Source organism: Anas platyrhynchos, chromosome 8 (genome assembly GCF_047663525.1).
Source record: "Anas platyrhynchos isolate ZD024472 breed Pekin duck chromosome 8, IASCAAS_PekinDuck_T2T, whole genome shotgun sequence".
In the NCBI taxonomy this organism is placed as follows: Eukaryota; Metazoa; Chordata; class Aves; order Anseriformes; family Anatidae; genus Anas; species Anas platyrhynchos.
Window position 1 is genome coordinate 8,592,637 of NC_092594.1, and position 16,194 is coordinate 8,608,830.

The 16,194-nt window shown below is 37.7% G+C and overlaps 1 protein-coding gene across 8 annotated transcripts in view; it reads right to left on the reverse strand.

Annotated features, from left to right (window-relative positions):
- Positions 1-16,194, reverse strand: part of BCAR3 (BCAR3 adaptor protein, NSP family member) — a 97,349-nt gene that overhangs the window by 18,512 nt on the left and 62,643 nt on the right. Inside the window, exon 1 of one of the 8 annotated variants that reach the window (XM_005026554.6) lies at positions 2,869-3,077. The exons of the other annotated variants lie outside the window; for them this stretch is intronic. Within the exon in view, the coding sequence (XP_005026611.4) occupies positions 2,869-2,952 (84 nt within the window). The 5' untranslated portion in view covers positions 2,953-3,077. Of the gene's footprint in view, positions 1-2,868; positions 3,078-16,194 lie in introns of those variants that run through there. 8 annotated transcript variants of the gene reach the window in all.

Sequence of the window (16,194 nt, forward strand, 5' to 3'; positions counted from 1 at the left end):
CATCAAAAGGCAGACCCATAATGCTGGGTGGTGATGACTCGTTAACTCATGTTATCAAGCCCAACTGCAAGCTGAAACTGGATACACAAAGCCCAAGGATGCCAGTGAAACAGATTTAGATCATCACATACTGAAGAAATATTAATTAAGATCTACTATCTATAAAAAGAGTTTGCAATTCATCCAGGATAGGAGATGGCACTTGTAATAAGTAGTTGCTTATAAAAGGCTTCTTACCCATGCCACATTCATAGCATTAGTACATTGCCCAGCAGTGAGACAGATCAGCATGCTTGAAGTTTTAAAACTTGGCAGTCCCAATAATTTCAGTGGCTTTCCCCTTTTGCACAGCTTCAGCTGAGGGTGAATCACAGCAGAGAATTAAGAATTAAAGTATTTGAACATCACAGAATCATGGCATGGCTTGGGTTGGAAAGGACCTTAAAAACCAGCCAGTTCCAACCCCTGCCCTGGGCAGGGATGCTACCCACTACATTAGGTTGACCAGGGCCCATTCCAACGTGGCCTTAAAGACATCAAGGTCTTTCTTTCCAATCATGATGGCCAAACTAACTAGAACAGCAACAACAAAAATAGTAACTAACTAACTAAAATTTATTGTGGCAAACATACCATTATTTACACCACTTACTTCATTTTTAAAACACTGTTTATTACTGATTTATTCTTAACTCTCAAAAAAGGCAATATTTTGGCTTCAAAGTGGTGTATAGTCGCAATTTATCAATCTCTCTCCATAGTTCCACCTCCACACCCCAAATAGAAACCTTAAGCCTTAAAAACTCATTATTTTCGTGAAATACAGAAGCTGACCTTAACTGTAAACAGCTATTACAAACAAATGGGATTGTAAAAGGTACCGACATGTCATGAGTGAAGAATGTTGATCCAAGCTGAGATCTTCTGCACTGATTATTGTATTTCCTATTAATGTACGGGGAACTAAACCAAACTTCTTGAGATCCTAATTTCACATGCTAGAAGTACAGAGAAATGCAAGTCCTGAAGTGCTGAACTTTTTCCTATGCTGTGAAGGAGCACAAAGAACCCTTGAGCATGGCCACATATCACTTTTAATTAAATCAGCTAATGTAGTTATAATGAATTTATCTTGATGCCATAAAAAAAAAAAAATCTCTCAGATATAGCTGCTGACTTTAACATACTTATTTATGGATCAATTTGACATTTAATTACATTAATACTCCCTATTAAAACAAAGAATGAATCTCACCTAATTACACAAACTGATTTTGCTTGAAGTGGTAGGTTTACACAAATTAAGACAACTTACGCCAAGTTGTTCATACAGTCCAAGGCACTTTGGCACTTAATGGAATATACATCATTTGGCCTCAAGGTGAGAGCCTTACTTGACTTTACCACCAGCTGTTTCTATACCTACAACCATTTTCTCTTAAACAAATGCACCCCAGTTTCCTACCAAAGGACTTCTTAAAATAGCAGTTCATCGGATTCATCTAATGCTAAATCTGCATTCTGGAACACATGCATTCAAATCTATTTTAAATGCTGCAAATCTCTTTAAATAGAACCTTATTTTTGAAAGAGTCCAGCTGTATTTTTTCTCTGCATAAAAGGTTTTATTTTTTACCATCCATATTGCAAACACTATTAATGTTTCAGTTTCTTTAGAGACCAGATATATTGGACCAAATGGAAAGTTGCTATGACAACACCACCGTTATTTTAGGTATTAGGAATTCATGCCAAGTTAAACAAAGGGCATGCATGGTCAAGAACAACAGTTTTATAACTGTTCTGACAGCCAACAATAAAACCCAATCTCATTTTTGAAGTTTTAGAACAATACAATTTTAAGCCTTGTGTTTGAAATTCTAAAGAAAATGAAAATTACAATAACAGGACAGCATCTTCAGCTCTCCATTCTCATGGAAACTTCTGGTATTTGTCACAGTCAAAGAGAAGACAGTCTGATCAAAGTCACTTTTTCAGTATGCCCAGAAGACTGATCCCCACTTCCCACTTTCAGAAAGGGACAGTTAGAAGGCTGAATCGCTGGGCATCAGAGAGGTAAGAAATGGTTGTTCCCAATCTGTAAATGCCTCCATCAAAAGTTGAAAGACTATAGGCTACAAGACAGCAACCTTAACATCCTTCCTCATTGTAGGCGTGCCAGAAAAAAACATACATATTAGACAGTAACTTAAAGAGCTGACCATAATTCTAAGAACCATTCAAGCATAAACCTTAAATAAAAAGATTTAGAAGTTTAGGTGTAGCTTACAGATCCTCAAAAGATATCGCCTAAAAAAAAACCCAAAAAAACAAAACCCAAAAACTAAGTCACCTAAAAGTAAATCTACCTGATTACAGTAAAATTATCCCCTTCTGAAAACATAGCTCTAAATGTTTAAAAAGACTTGTTCCTCGCATATAGTGTGCATTTTGTTCACTTTAATTTTAGAAGTTCTGAAATACAAGGTCAAGTCCGAAATTGTTTGAAGGGTTTTTATAAATGAGCTTCTGAGCAAAGTTGCCTATGTTTTCAATAAGCAGGTAAAAAAAGACAGGGAACCAAGTGATCTGATTCACATTCTGAAAGCTTGAAACTTTGCTAAAATTATTTTCAACAAGTCCAAAGCCAGGGCATTTTTAAACTTGCAGTTTCAACATGAAAATAGTCGGATTCAGGCTCATAAAACTGAAAGCTGTTTAAGCTTCTCTCTGAGATAATGGTGCATTGTGTTCTTTAGAACAGAAATGCACTGCATCCATCCATCATATAAACACTTCTGAACAGAAACTAAGAGCATTACAGACTAGTGTACTGTTTATTTACTGTTATTGAAACAGGGCACCTACCTTGACTCTGATAATAGATTTACGATGATAAAAGCAGCAAAGTGCTGCAATCAGCATTTGAAAAACATTATAATCCTTTGGCATTTTCAGTTCTTCTGCTCGTGTGTCCTCAAGACTGAATGAAGATGAATGGTCACTCCGAGTAGTTTCCAGAGGTTTAGCAAGCTCTTTAGTATGACTGCTGCCTGCCAGTGCTGCTACACCCCCTGCTCACATATCAGTCTGGGACGCTTTCCACAGCTGAAGTTGATACTATCAATTCAGTCACCACTGTCATTCTTGCTTTCAGCATGCCATACAGAGTGTGCCAGAATCCTCATGTGATCTGTTCCACTCACCCAGTGAAATCCTAGCTCCTCTATCTTGGTATCCCCTGGCTCAGAGCTGCATTTAAGACACCAGCTCAAGGCAAACTTCTCGATGAGATACAGAACCTGATTGTCTCCCTGTGCTGGTAATAGCTTAATCAGTTGCTCCAGCCCAGTCATGCAATATTTTTATCTGCATCATCAATAACACCTCCAAACACATAAGAGATAACTGAAGAGGAAAAGCAGTTGATTAGTGTTTGACAACTGTTGTTCATCGTACTCAAATAAGATTTACATCCTTAGAGTTTCAGTAATCAAGGAAAATGATAAATCTGTTTATTTTTAATTAGGCAGTTTCTGGCAACCAGTCCTTGTAAAAAAAAAAAAAAAAAAAAGAATAAAAAAATAGCAAGAAACCAAGACTGCCAACATGGTCAGTATTAGTGGAGTAACCAAGGTACCATTAGTAGTTACAGCTAACACCTGACAGCTTTAGCTTGATGACAGTTCCATGGGATTGTGCAATTTGCTAGAGAAAGAAAAGATTAAAGACAATCTGCTTTCACAAAGAAAAAAGAACACCAAAACAAAATAAAAACAAGTTATATTTACACCTGTGATTTTATTCTCTTGGATACCATGCTCACACATGGAGATCACCTGCAAGATTGATACTATTCATATATTTCATCTGTAATTTTCAATCTCTTTGTGCTGTGGAAGAAAACTAAAAACCGCATAACAGTTTCTTCTGTTCCACGCTTCTAATCTTCCTCTCTTACATGCTGCATTCCAGTGACATTCCAGAATTTATGCATCACAGTATCCTTCTCCAAGGATACAACTTGATCACAGATTGTCTATGAAATGGGATGGGCACATTTCTTCTGCACTGCCTACTTAAGCAGCATTCTTTTCATCCAGGTGAAACCTCAACTGTTCAGCTGTGTCTCAGTTTTCTTACTCCTACCAAGTTGCAGAGACTACATAGTTTAGTTCAAGCACAATTTGTGTAGTTCTTCTATAGCTGCAAAATGTTTTTTAATCCATTTCTCCATTTAACGTATCGCCTGTTGACCAAAGGCAACTTGTTCAGAATATTTTACGTGGTTAATAAAATATCATATTCTGTTTTTTTCCATTGCCACTAGAAGAGAACAAGAATAAAAACTGCATTTATCACACACACCCTCAAAAAAAGATGTTGACTCTGTTTTGTAGATTCTAGTAGAAGCGAATTTCACCCGAAAGTATGAAAAGCTTGTGGAATTCATTGACAGAAGATACCACTAGAAAAAAGGGACCAGCAAACCAAAAATAACTGTTCAAATGATAACACACTGCATTTTTAAATTTCAGTAATTTTAGGAAGTTTTATTTCATTCAAGATTAACTAGCGATTCATTAAAATTTGTCTTCGAACTGCAATGTGCAGGTGCCAAGAAATTAAGTTAAATCAATGCAGTATTGGTTCTCACAACTCTGCACTCATTCTACCTCTTCTGCTTTAACAGTGGTATTAAGCACACCTACTCTGACGTGCTTCATTTAGGAAATAGATGAGGCTATCTACTTTCTGCAGTCCAAGCAGCTTGTATTTTAATTTCAAAATTTCACTTTTGCCATGAAGTGTGCAATCAAAAGCGAGTTTTCTTGGTTTGGAGGTAGTTTCTACCAACAGAAAACAGGACGAGAAGGTATGAAAAGCTCTGAGAACAAGAACTCCCCACAACAAGAAGAGAGTTAATGAATTCCCAGGTTGTCAGTGGACAGCTTACTGACTAGTAAACCACTGATCAGCAAAGTATGTGTCCTCCACACCTCAATGACCTCTCAAGAACTAAGGCAAAAAAAGGAAATAACTTGCCTAGTTATAATAGCACTTAGAGCCAACACCTCTCCTCCAAAGCAGCCTGATTAGGAGATGTGAAGGAAACAAAATGCACTGGATTAAGGGCTGCAAGAAGGCCTGTAACACTTAAAGAGAAACTTTGAAAGTATCAGTCATTTATAAACTGGATGATAGGAAAAAATCCAGAAGTCACAGATGTTTCAGACCTCAGTTTAGGAAAGAGTAAATGCCAAGGAGTGGTGTAGCGGGTTTACGTGGCAAGGCTTTGGTAGCAGGGGGCCATAGCAGTGGTTTCTGTGAGAAGGATCTAGAAGCTGCCCCATGTTTGCTAAGGGCCCCATTGTTTTCCAGAGCTGAGCCAATAAGCGATGTTGTTTTGCGCCTCTGTGAGAGCATATTTAAGACAGGGAAAAAAACGCTGCGCCACACAACAGCTGGGAGAGTGAGAGGAGTGAGGAACAGCCTTGTAGGCATCAAGGTCAGTGCAGAAGGAGGGGGAGAGGTGCTCCAGGCACCAGAGCAGAAGTCCCCTGCGGCCTGTGGCGAGACCCATGGTGAAGCAGGATGTCCCCCTGCAGCCCATGGAGTACCACGGTGGAGCAGGGTCCCACGCTGCAGCCCGTGGAGGAGACCACGGTGGAGCAGGTGGCCCTGCATTGACGGAGGCTGCCGCCTGTGGAAGACCGCTGCTGGAGCAGATTCCGGGCCGGACCTGTAGCCCGTGGAGAGGAGCCCGCACAGGAGCAGGTGACCTGGCAGGAGCTGCTGCCCGTGGGGGAGCCAGGTTGGAGCAGTTTGCTCCTGGGGGATGGACCCCGTGGTACGGACCCATATCTGGAGCAGTTCTGGAAGAGCTGCTGCCTGTGGGAAGCCCACGCTGGATCAGTTCATCAAGGACTGCATCCCGTGGGTGGGACCCCACAGCACAGGGGATGAGAGTGACCGAGAAGGAGCAGCAGAGAAGAAGTGCTGTAGACTGACCATAACCCCCATTCCCCCGTTCCCCTGCGCCGCTCGGGGGGAGGTGGAAGAGGGTGGATGGGGGGGGGAAGGTGCTTTTGGTTTCTTTCCTTTGTTTCTCACTTCTCTAGCTTGTTAGTAATAAGCAATAAATCTTACTATCTCCCTATGCAGAGTCTGTTTTGCCCGTTACAATAATTACTGCACAATCTTCTTGTCCTTATCTCAACCTTTGAGCCCTTTTTATCATATTTTCTCCCCATTCCTCTTTGAGCTGGGAGAGTGAGAGAGCAGCTGTGGTGGAGCTCGGCTGCCCACTTGAGTGGAACCATGAGAAGTGGTTAAAAGGAACAGCTACTTGTCTTTTTCATCAGCAACAAATATAACCCATAATTAGGAGGGCATATATATTAAATGTTTATGGATGTCCTCAGATACTGCCTCACAAAGCAATACTTCCCACCTAATAATAGAGTACCTCCTTCCCACATTGATTGAACAATGTGAAACGTCCTCAGTGCCCACATCAAGCAATGGGACTTGTCACATAAACCAAGCAGCAGCACTGAGCAAAGACTTAAAATGTGCACTGCCTTTCAAAGCAAGGGGAATGGAGAGCCCATTCAAATAGAAAATGTAACCCCAGTCTTGAAACCAAGAAAAAGGTAGCATGATGCGTAAAGTTCTCTTACCCTGTTTGGCCACCAAATGTTTGCAGATAACTAGCACCAAATTAAGCAATAAAACAAGAGTGTTCATAAAATTAGTCACACTACATGGCTCAGTGCAGGAGATGTTATGCCTGTGACTCTTCTGAGGAAAGGAAAACTCTCTAGAAGAGAAGAAAATGGACTCAAAAATTATTACCTTGACATGAAAAAGGATAAAAGATCAGCTCAGAATACGGAGTCCTACTTATTGCTGGGGAGTAGAAACACCTCAAAGTAGTCTGACAGAGAAGTAGTCTGAGAAGATCGAAAGATACCCTGCAGAATTCCAAAGACAAAAGCCTTGACTGTGACTGTGTCTGGACATTTTTGGTACTACGGGAGGACATATCAAAGATGGTTTTTCTGAAGAAGCTTCACAAGTTCTTATAGTAACATCCTAATCCAGTTTATAGAGGAGGAAAAAATAAATAAATAAATAAAACACACACACACAAAGGGAAATGAAATTCAAGGATGCATCCTTGAATTATTATAATATAGCATTTCTGCTATGTAATGATTACAAGAAAGTATTAGGAATCAGTGTGCAATACAAGTAACTCAAAACCATACCAGGTGATGAAAAGAGCTATTAGGATGAGTAAGTTATTTTGGCAACAGAAGCTAAATGGTTTAGCAATGAAAAATGAGGTGGGTTACCTTTGCTCCAAAAAGAATCAGAAATAAGTTTGAAAAAGAGAGGTGCTTGCAGGGGTGCTTATTATGACTTAGCAATGAAGAAACCTACACTGGAATTCAGACTAAAGTTCTCAGTCATCGTAAGAATTAAAAAAATAGATTTCCAAAGAGTTGAAGACTGAAGCAACAGTTTTAATACAGTTCATCATGAAGTGATCTACTGAAAGGAAAAAAAAAAAAAAGAAACAACCCCAAATCCCCACAACAGCATGATTCGGTACTTATGACAACAGAGAGGATGCAATATCCTTTACATACTTGTGCTTTCTTACTTTATCAAGCCCTAGACTGCAAATCCAACCACTGTTGTGGTTCATTAGTTAATGCACACATTTCCCCAGGCCTTGATGACTTTACATGTACATTCATGTCTTTCAGAAAGACCTACTAGTTTTGCAACTTCTTGTGTGACTCATTTACCTAGGGAAACTCACTGGTATATTTTCAATGGTCTAGCTCAAATGATACAATTCCTGACATAGTTCTTTCACCTGAAACAGCACATAACAAACAACAAGCAAGGCCAAGGCAAAGATTATTATATTTTTTTACATATGAATCTTCCAAAACCTTTTCAACAGGATCTGGATTCCCCCTCTAGTATTTTCCGTACTGAAAGCATTGGGACTGAATGAGCACCTTCAACTGACTACCTTGACTGTAGGCACAATGTCTTTGCTTCAATGAGACTAGCACAGCTCAATCTGGAAAGTAAATTTGGCCTAATGTGTGCTCAATGTGAGCATACCTATTTTTCATTTGAAAGGCTTGTTACCAAGCAGTACTAAGAAGTTTTACATCCACTGCTCAACCCAAACTGTACTGCATAAATTACGAATTAAAGAATCAAAAACTACATATGGTGTGGGAATGCCAGAAACAATGAAACTAACCCTTAAAAATAATACTGTACAATTTTATACAGCAGCTGTTTTTTGTTTGTTTATTTTTAAATATGTATAACCAGCAGGAAAGACTGCTTTATTCAGATAGCAAATCTATTTTTTTTAAGCAAAACTAATAGGATTTTTTTTTTTTAATAAAGGTTACACAAGGTCTGCACATATGGTTCAATGAATAGACGATGCATTCTTAAGAACCAGAGTCAGAACTGGAACCTTGATATGACGCTGTGATATATCACTATGAAAATTAAGACTACTGGAAGAAAGTAGTATGCAAGAAACCTCTGGGTAATGGTACAATAATTCTTGCACTGTTGGCTATCACAGAGCTCTTTCAGCCAGCATGATTATGAACAGCCTTCAGGCTGCTCCAAATTACACTTAATTTATATCCAGTAAATATTGACTCGGAGGAGCTAAGGATGGTTCAGCCATTTCCACTCTCCTGTTCTGCAACCTTTTCCTGGTACTTTGGGTTGATTGCATGAGAAATAAATTGTTTCATGAACCTAAGAAACATCAAACGTGATGTTTCTGCTAAGTCAATCTATTCATTTATTTCTAATACTTTCCAACATCAGGAGATCAACTATCATATCAGATTCCTTTCTTAGTTTTCAAAGATTCTTGCCAAGAATCTTAAAATATCTGATAATGCCTTCATTTGTTTCTAAGGATGTCTGGCTAGAGTGCTTTTGATAGGTAAGTTTATTAAGAAAGACTTTCTGAACTCACAGAACTTAAGGACACAAATTTAAGGACACAAATTGAAGGACACTTGATCACATTTGGTATCAGGTTCCTAATAGTCCAACAGGAAGAGAAATTCAGGTGTCTTTCCTGATCCCATCTGTATTATTATAAACCCTGTAGAGTTATTTAGGGAGTTTCATGATCTGGTTTAAATTACACTTATTCAGCACTGCAGATTGGGACTGTTCTCCTGACACACCTAAACTGTCTCCAACCCCATCCACAGCACATTGCATATGCAAGAGCTTGAAGTATTCACATTGGATAGTGCAAACCTGTTCTGGGGAAATCCTTTTAGGCTGCTTTAATCTTATACATTAAATGAGACAGAATGTAGGAATCATTTCTCTTGAGGTTCTGGGCTTCTTTTTCTCTCATCACAAAACCAACCAAAGATCTATTTGGCTTCAAAGTTGCAAGTGCCTCAAGTAATGCAACCAAACTCTGTAAAAATACAAATACTTGAAATCTCACAAGCAGTCTGAAATTATCAGAACAGTCTGCAGAGATAAAAAAAAAAAAAAAAGTTATTTCCATAGAATTATAAAGGTTGGAAAATACCATCGAGATCATCTGGTCCAAACAGCACTCATGTTCACGGGTGTACTTATAATTCATACAGAGAGATATGATTCGTGATTTCATATTACAGAGAAATAATTTTAGACTAAACTACAGAATGGAATTGGTGACTTGCCACTGTTAGATGGTGCTCCATTGACAAATTACCTAAGCATTTAAATCAGCCCAACTATATCCAGTGGAATACATGCAATGCTACATTAGATTTCTTTTCACTAAGTAAAAAGTAAACAATCCACCCAGAAAGCCAACTATAAACGAGAGTAGACATGGTGTACAGTACAAGGGTCAACAGCATAAATTGGATGTGACACAGCAGGCAGCCAATCCAGAGCACGCCAGTCACTGGCGCTGGACTCATGTCACCATACGGCATACAGCACCTCCTGCTTGCACAGTGCGTGGGACTTGTGACGACATATGGCAGGCACCTCCTGACTGCACAGTGCGCACACACAATCTAACAAGGGTTGTAAGCACCCATTGCTATACAATGCATCCAGAAGGTTGTAATAAGACATAACATGAATACAATTTTAAAGAGAAAAAACAAATCAAAGCATGGAGATCCTAAGATTGGAACATTCTTCCTTTAGTATGTATTACTTCTCTATATAACTAATTATTTCTTCTTTTGATGTACGAAAAAGTAAGGAAACAGAGGATACAACTGACAAACAAGTTGTCCACACAAAACAGCATCTTCATGATGCCCACTACCATTTAGTCTTAGTACTTAGTCATTAGGACATGGCCTAGCATCCCTAACCAAACTTCTGTGGGGGATGCCTCCAAATACAGGTAGTGCCCAACTGCTTACAGCTGAACACTTTTTAAATTGTAGAATATGTGGGAGAAAAAGGATGGCAACACAGTTCTAAAACACTGCTTACTTTTATTTGTCCTGTACTCAACTGTCTACAGGCACCGTAATGTCCCACCACCCAGCTCAGGTTGTACCATTCCTGTGATATTTCTTACTGGAACTGAGTCTTTCATGTCCTTCTAACCTCCTGCAGGCTGTTGGTGCAGCTCCTGATAATAAAGCAATAGATAGCACTGTAGTTGTAATTACATTTGTTTGCATTGCAAGGGTGTGGTATAGGAGAGGTCAGCAAAACTCCCTCCTTCTATGGCAGTTCTGTAAGGCCTGTAGCTGTTGTACAGGAAGAGTAAGAACATGGAGTTTGCATCTATTTAGTATTCAGTGTTGAATGAATAAAACTCTTTGGTAATACAACTTATCTAAAAATACAGATTGGAATCTGCAAGAAATAGGCGCCCAACCTCCTGAAGAGCTTCCTACAGGGTCCTAAGGTGCACTTTAAGATATCCAAATACCTTTGAAAAAACTGATCTTTTATTAATAACATGTAAACTTTTTAGATATCTGACAATAAGCATTGTTTGTCTTACAGCCATCTATTAAGAGGCCACCAGCCAGTTTTATGCATCTTATCAAAAACTAGTCTATATATGCTTGAGCTCCATCTACTGTCTGCCAACTTGCGTACAAACATGAAGCTATTTTGTAATGCCTCACCTGTTATTTTTTTCAATTTATTTATTTGTATTGGAATAAAAATAAATAAATTTGAAAAGGCGTAAATTTACTTTTTTTTTTTTAGAATTAGTTCCAAACTTCTGGCTCATATTGTCTTCTCTTTTTAGCCAACATAGCTGTCACTAATCTAACTTCAGCATTACTTGACACAGTACAGTTCTCTTGCATATAAAAAGGACCCATTTAATGCAATCGCTAGCTGCAGATTTCTTCTTCTGAAAATCTCCCCAATCCTATCAAAATAAAGTGTTTATCTGAGATTTACTCCAATTTCAACTGTAACTCAAAAAAAAAGAAATATATATATTTATATGTAATAAATATATACATAAACATACATATAATATAAATATAATTTATATTATATTTAAATATAATAAATATAATAAAGATTATTATATTTATTTAAATATAAATAAATATAATGTATATTTTATATATATATATATATATATATATATATATATATATAGTCCACCCACAAGACAATGAAAAGGACCCAATCATATCAATAACTATCATCCTCAAAGCACAGTTCCTGTGGAACAATACTGAAAACCCAAAATGAAAAGTATTCTGCACAAAGGACACAGCTCAGTAACAGTTAAGAACAGATCAACACTAAAGATGGTAGACTGCAGTCAGGTTTCTCTTCTGTTCTGCAGAGTTCAAATATCTCACATGGAAAGGATTAAATTTTACCTGCACTCATACCTTTTATATATGTACACACCTATTAACATAGATATATAAAAGACTAGTGTCAGCTATAAGAATTCCAGCTGATGCCAACACACAGCAAGACACCTTTTTCTTCTTGTGTCAATAGACACAAGCGTTTGTACAGAAATTGAAAATGGAAAGAAAACTAAATCCACTTTACAACTAGATTTACTTCAATGTGTTCTCCTCTCAAATCTTCAAACACTTTTTATCATGCACAGGGTTGCTCTTACCAAGAATACTTAAGATGTACACTGCAGTTGAAGTGGGAGAAATTAGGCACAGTGAAGGTATGATTCAGCACCTTTCTTTCCCCCCCCCACAGGAAGCACTTTGTGGGAAATGGTACACTCTTTTTTTAGCAAATAAGGGAATACATTGCCTACTGCAGTGTAAAGGACTGGGTACGGGATTACACAGGAAAGCACTGTTTTTTCCAGAAATGATCCATCCCTTCAACAACCACGATATCTGACAGATAACTCCTTTTGCAATGAAAATGAATCACAAATCAAGAAGAACTAGACAATGTCTTAAAAGTAAAAAAACAAACAAACAAACAAAAAAAACACTTATTTTTACCCCTTTCTTTGAAATGTAAATAATCTTCATCACCTACTACTATTTCTTTTCACTGACACTATCATTTTGACTTGGGGATAACATAAATAGCAATCTGTAACTGTCAGCATTTGAAGGCCACAGGCATTAATATTTTGGAGAAAAATAAATCCAAGTTTCACAAGATCTCTAGAGACAAAGTAATTTTTTTTTATAATATGAAAGCTAGGCTTTTCTCTGCACCTCAAAATTTCTGGCCAACCCGTCAGATTCAGGTTTTTCCAGTTGACATTTCTCATCTGTGAACATGGCTCGATAATAGTCATTGATCTAACAAAGATACTGAAAAGATCAACTAAGTGTCTATTGGCACCAGACAAAATAGTGTAGTGTAATTTTATAGACAGTTTTCTACTCAAAGCTTATTGTGATATCTGTGCATTCAGTAGCTTGTGATGACTCCAGAACAGATATAATTTAAGAGTTAATGAGTGATAACTTTCAAGTACCAGAATACAGACATCAACAGGGTCAAATTTATAATGAGAGGCTAAATGTAAGGTTAATCTTTAGCATGCAATTAGAGAGAATGCATGCTGCAAGGAGACATATTTCAGATTTACCAAAGCACACTAGGCACTACAAAAGCTGTTGCACATGCAAAATACCCTAAACTCTTTCAGCATCAGGGAAAGAGAATGTAAGAACCACTGCTAAAAGACTTCAAAATAAAGGCCAGAATAATTAGAAAGTTACTATCCACTTGACTAAATTCATAAGGAAAAATAAAATAAAATCTCAGCTCTCATTATACTAAAACAAACAAAAACACCACCACCACAACAAAACCCAGATCTTAAGAGCTAATCAGGTCATTCAAGAATTGGGGGTTGGGAAAGAACAAAAAGCCCCAGACATTAACAGGCTAACTCGGGAATCACCCTACTAGGGAAACATGAACTAGGACAGCAGACTGAGAAGAGCATTGTCTTGCACAGCTGTAGAATCACTGTTCCTGCATATTTACTGGAAACACGATCTTAAATTTTATTCATCACTTTGTACCCAAAAGACTTGCTGACTCGGCCATCTTTTCAGACAGTAGCCTGTTGGGTCAAACAAATCTCAACATTGGAAAGTATTGAAGCTTGGGTGTAATTATGGATAACTGCTCTATCAAATGAAACAAGTTTGCATTAACTTCAAATAAATGGGAGCAAGATTCTCATAATGATTTTAGGGCAATTAACTACTTAAGAGATGCTGAATTTCAATTACATATACAAATCCTTAAGTCTTTTTTGAAAATTTTCTGGGCTGCTGAACAGATTAGAACATCTGTTATAACAATGTCAGTGACACCCTCATAAAGAATTTCTCAAAAACTTTTATGATTTAAGAGGAAGCATAGATGGTGGAAATCTTTCTTCCTCATTCTTTGCCTCTGCAGAAAAAAATAATGAGTTTTTATTACTATGAAAGTTATAATAAATTATGAAAATTTTGATTTTTAGTATCCATGTCGAGTAAAATACAGGTGCAGTGTATTTTTCCAGCAGAGGGCAGCGTATAACTATCAGTTAAGCCAGCAAGCCTCAAAAATTAAGGATTTTTTCCACTGTGAGTTAGATAAATTTATGTATTTAACATTAGATTAGATCTAACAGTATCTTAACTTTCTGAATTACACAATTTATGTACAAGAGGTAACTGCTGTGGAGTGATATTTGTGAAGGATAAGCTCCTACAAAGTAGAGAAACATGAAAAAATGTAAATGTCTTAGTAAAACATCATTGAGACCAATGATGTCAAGCCAACGATCTTCAAATTGGATACCAATCCCGTAGTGACAAAGCAACATCTAAAGTCAAACTTAACTGTATGGGCATACTCCGTTTCTCCTTGCTGAAATACTCACCTGATACTTTTACCTTCTGTGATGCTGTTGCCACTACTGCAGTTGCAAAAGGGAAAAAAAAAAAAAAAAAAGACTTACAGGGTCAAAAAGAACATTTGGTGCCTTAGTGTGAGTCAATCCTCCAAGCTCAGATACTTAATGTCTAACAGTCAGACAACACAGAAACCCAACAAACTTTCCATTCACAAGTCACAACTCGCATCTCAACAGACAAGTCTCTACAGGAGAGTGATACACAGCGGCTCATAAACAGGTATACACTGTACTTGGCAAGTTTTCCAGTGTGGGGATTTCTTTAATATATTTCCATGTCTAAAAAAGGCTTCTTGCAATGCAATCTCAAATGTGATCAGGAAGAACTCTTTCACAAACTGCAAATACATGTTATGCTGACAAGGATTTTTTTCTAAACCTTCCCAAATGTATGAATACACAAACTTCCCTTTTGACAGTGCTCCTCCCAAGTTATCTTCTTGGAACAGCCATTAGAATGATGAGGGTCAAATGCCCCCACGTGTGATTGACATCAACAATACGACGAATTTGTGCAATACAAACTGTGCATCAATAAACCTCATCATGGGATCCAAGTTCCCTGCAGTTGAATTAAACCCACAAAGTACTGTCCTATCTTGCAAAACTAGATATAACCAACACGTTGGAATGTCACCAGCATTTTATTTTTAGTTGTGTTCACTAAAGCTGTCACAAATGGCAATATGACCTATGACAGCTTGCTTTATAAAAAAATCAAGGAGTAAAATGAGGGAAAAATGAACACTATAGTGCTGAGAAACATGTATCATTCAGTAGAACATCACAAGGGAATGGCATTTTTCTGCAGCTGTAACTTCCTTAAACCACTGACAGTTGATTTTCAAATATGAATCTAAATATAAACTTGCCTCATGACCATGCTCAGCAGACAATCAGTCATAAATTCTGTAATTCTTCTTCTAATGGATTAAAATACATTTCCAAAATCTCAGGCCTTAGTAATATTCTGATGAGTACTTCTGTACTTATTAGCACTTTTCCATGGAAAATACTAAAAAGACTTACATAAAATGAAGAGAGAAATCTGTTTCTTTCTTTCTGCTGTGATACAGTTTTAATGACTATAGTGCAGGCTTCTGTCTAGAAGATCCTAAAGTATTTACAGCGCATAGGAATGGGACAGAAAGCTATCTTCAGTTCACACGAATTTGATCAAAACAACTCTCAAGAAGTTCTCCAACACACTCAAAGCTGCCAGCACTTGATCTTTTCTCCCTTGCAGGAGACTGTTCTGTGGATGCGTAGACTCACGGTGTGGGAAGAACCTGCTGAGACTACCAATGGATCTATTATTTGGCTCATAAAACTTGTAAAAATCTCACGGAATGTACAACGTGCCTTTGTGTCCGTAAATCTCTTTCATGACTTAGCAGCCTGACTCAAAGCAGTCTGGCCTGTTTTTGCTTCTACCATAAAAGGGGTTTTGAAAGAGCCATTTAACTGTGACCATGGTTTCAGCAACACTGTGAAGACAAAGGAATGGTTGAAGTCATACAGACACTTCAGTACTCAGACTCCAGCAAATCAGTACATTTTTTTCCTTAGAACTCGGTTTTGCATAATTAGGTCTCTTTGTATACTGAATGAACTTATACATCAACATTCAAGATGCAGAAAACTGCCATTTGTGAGCTGTACTCTAGATTCAAGTATTTGAAACCACAGCACATCTATAGAGAGCAGCCTATAAAAGAACATCTTCAGAGGATTAATTTTATAATCGTGCCTTT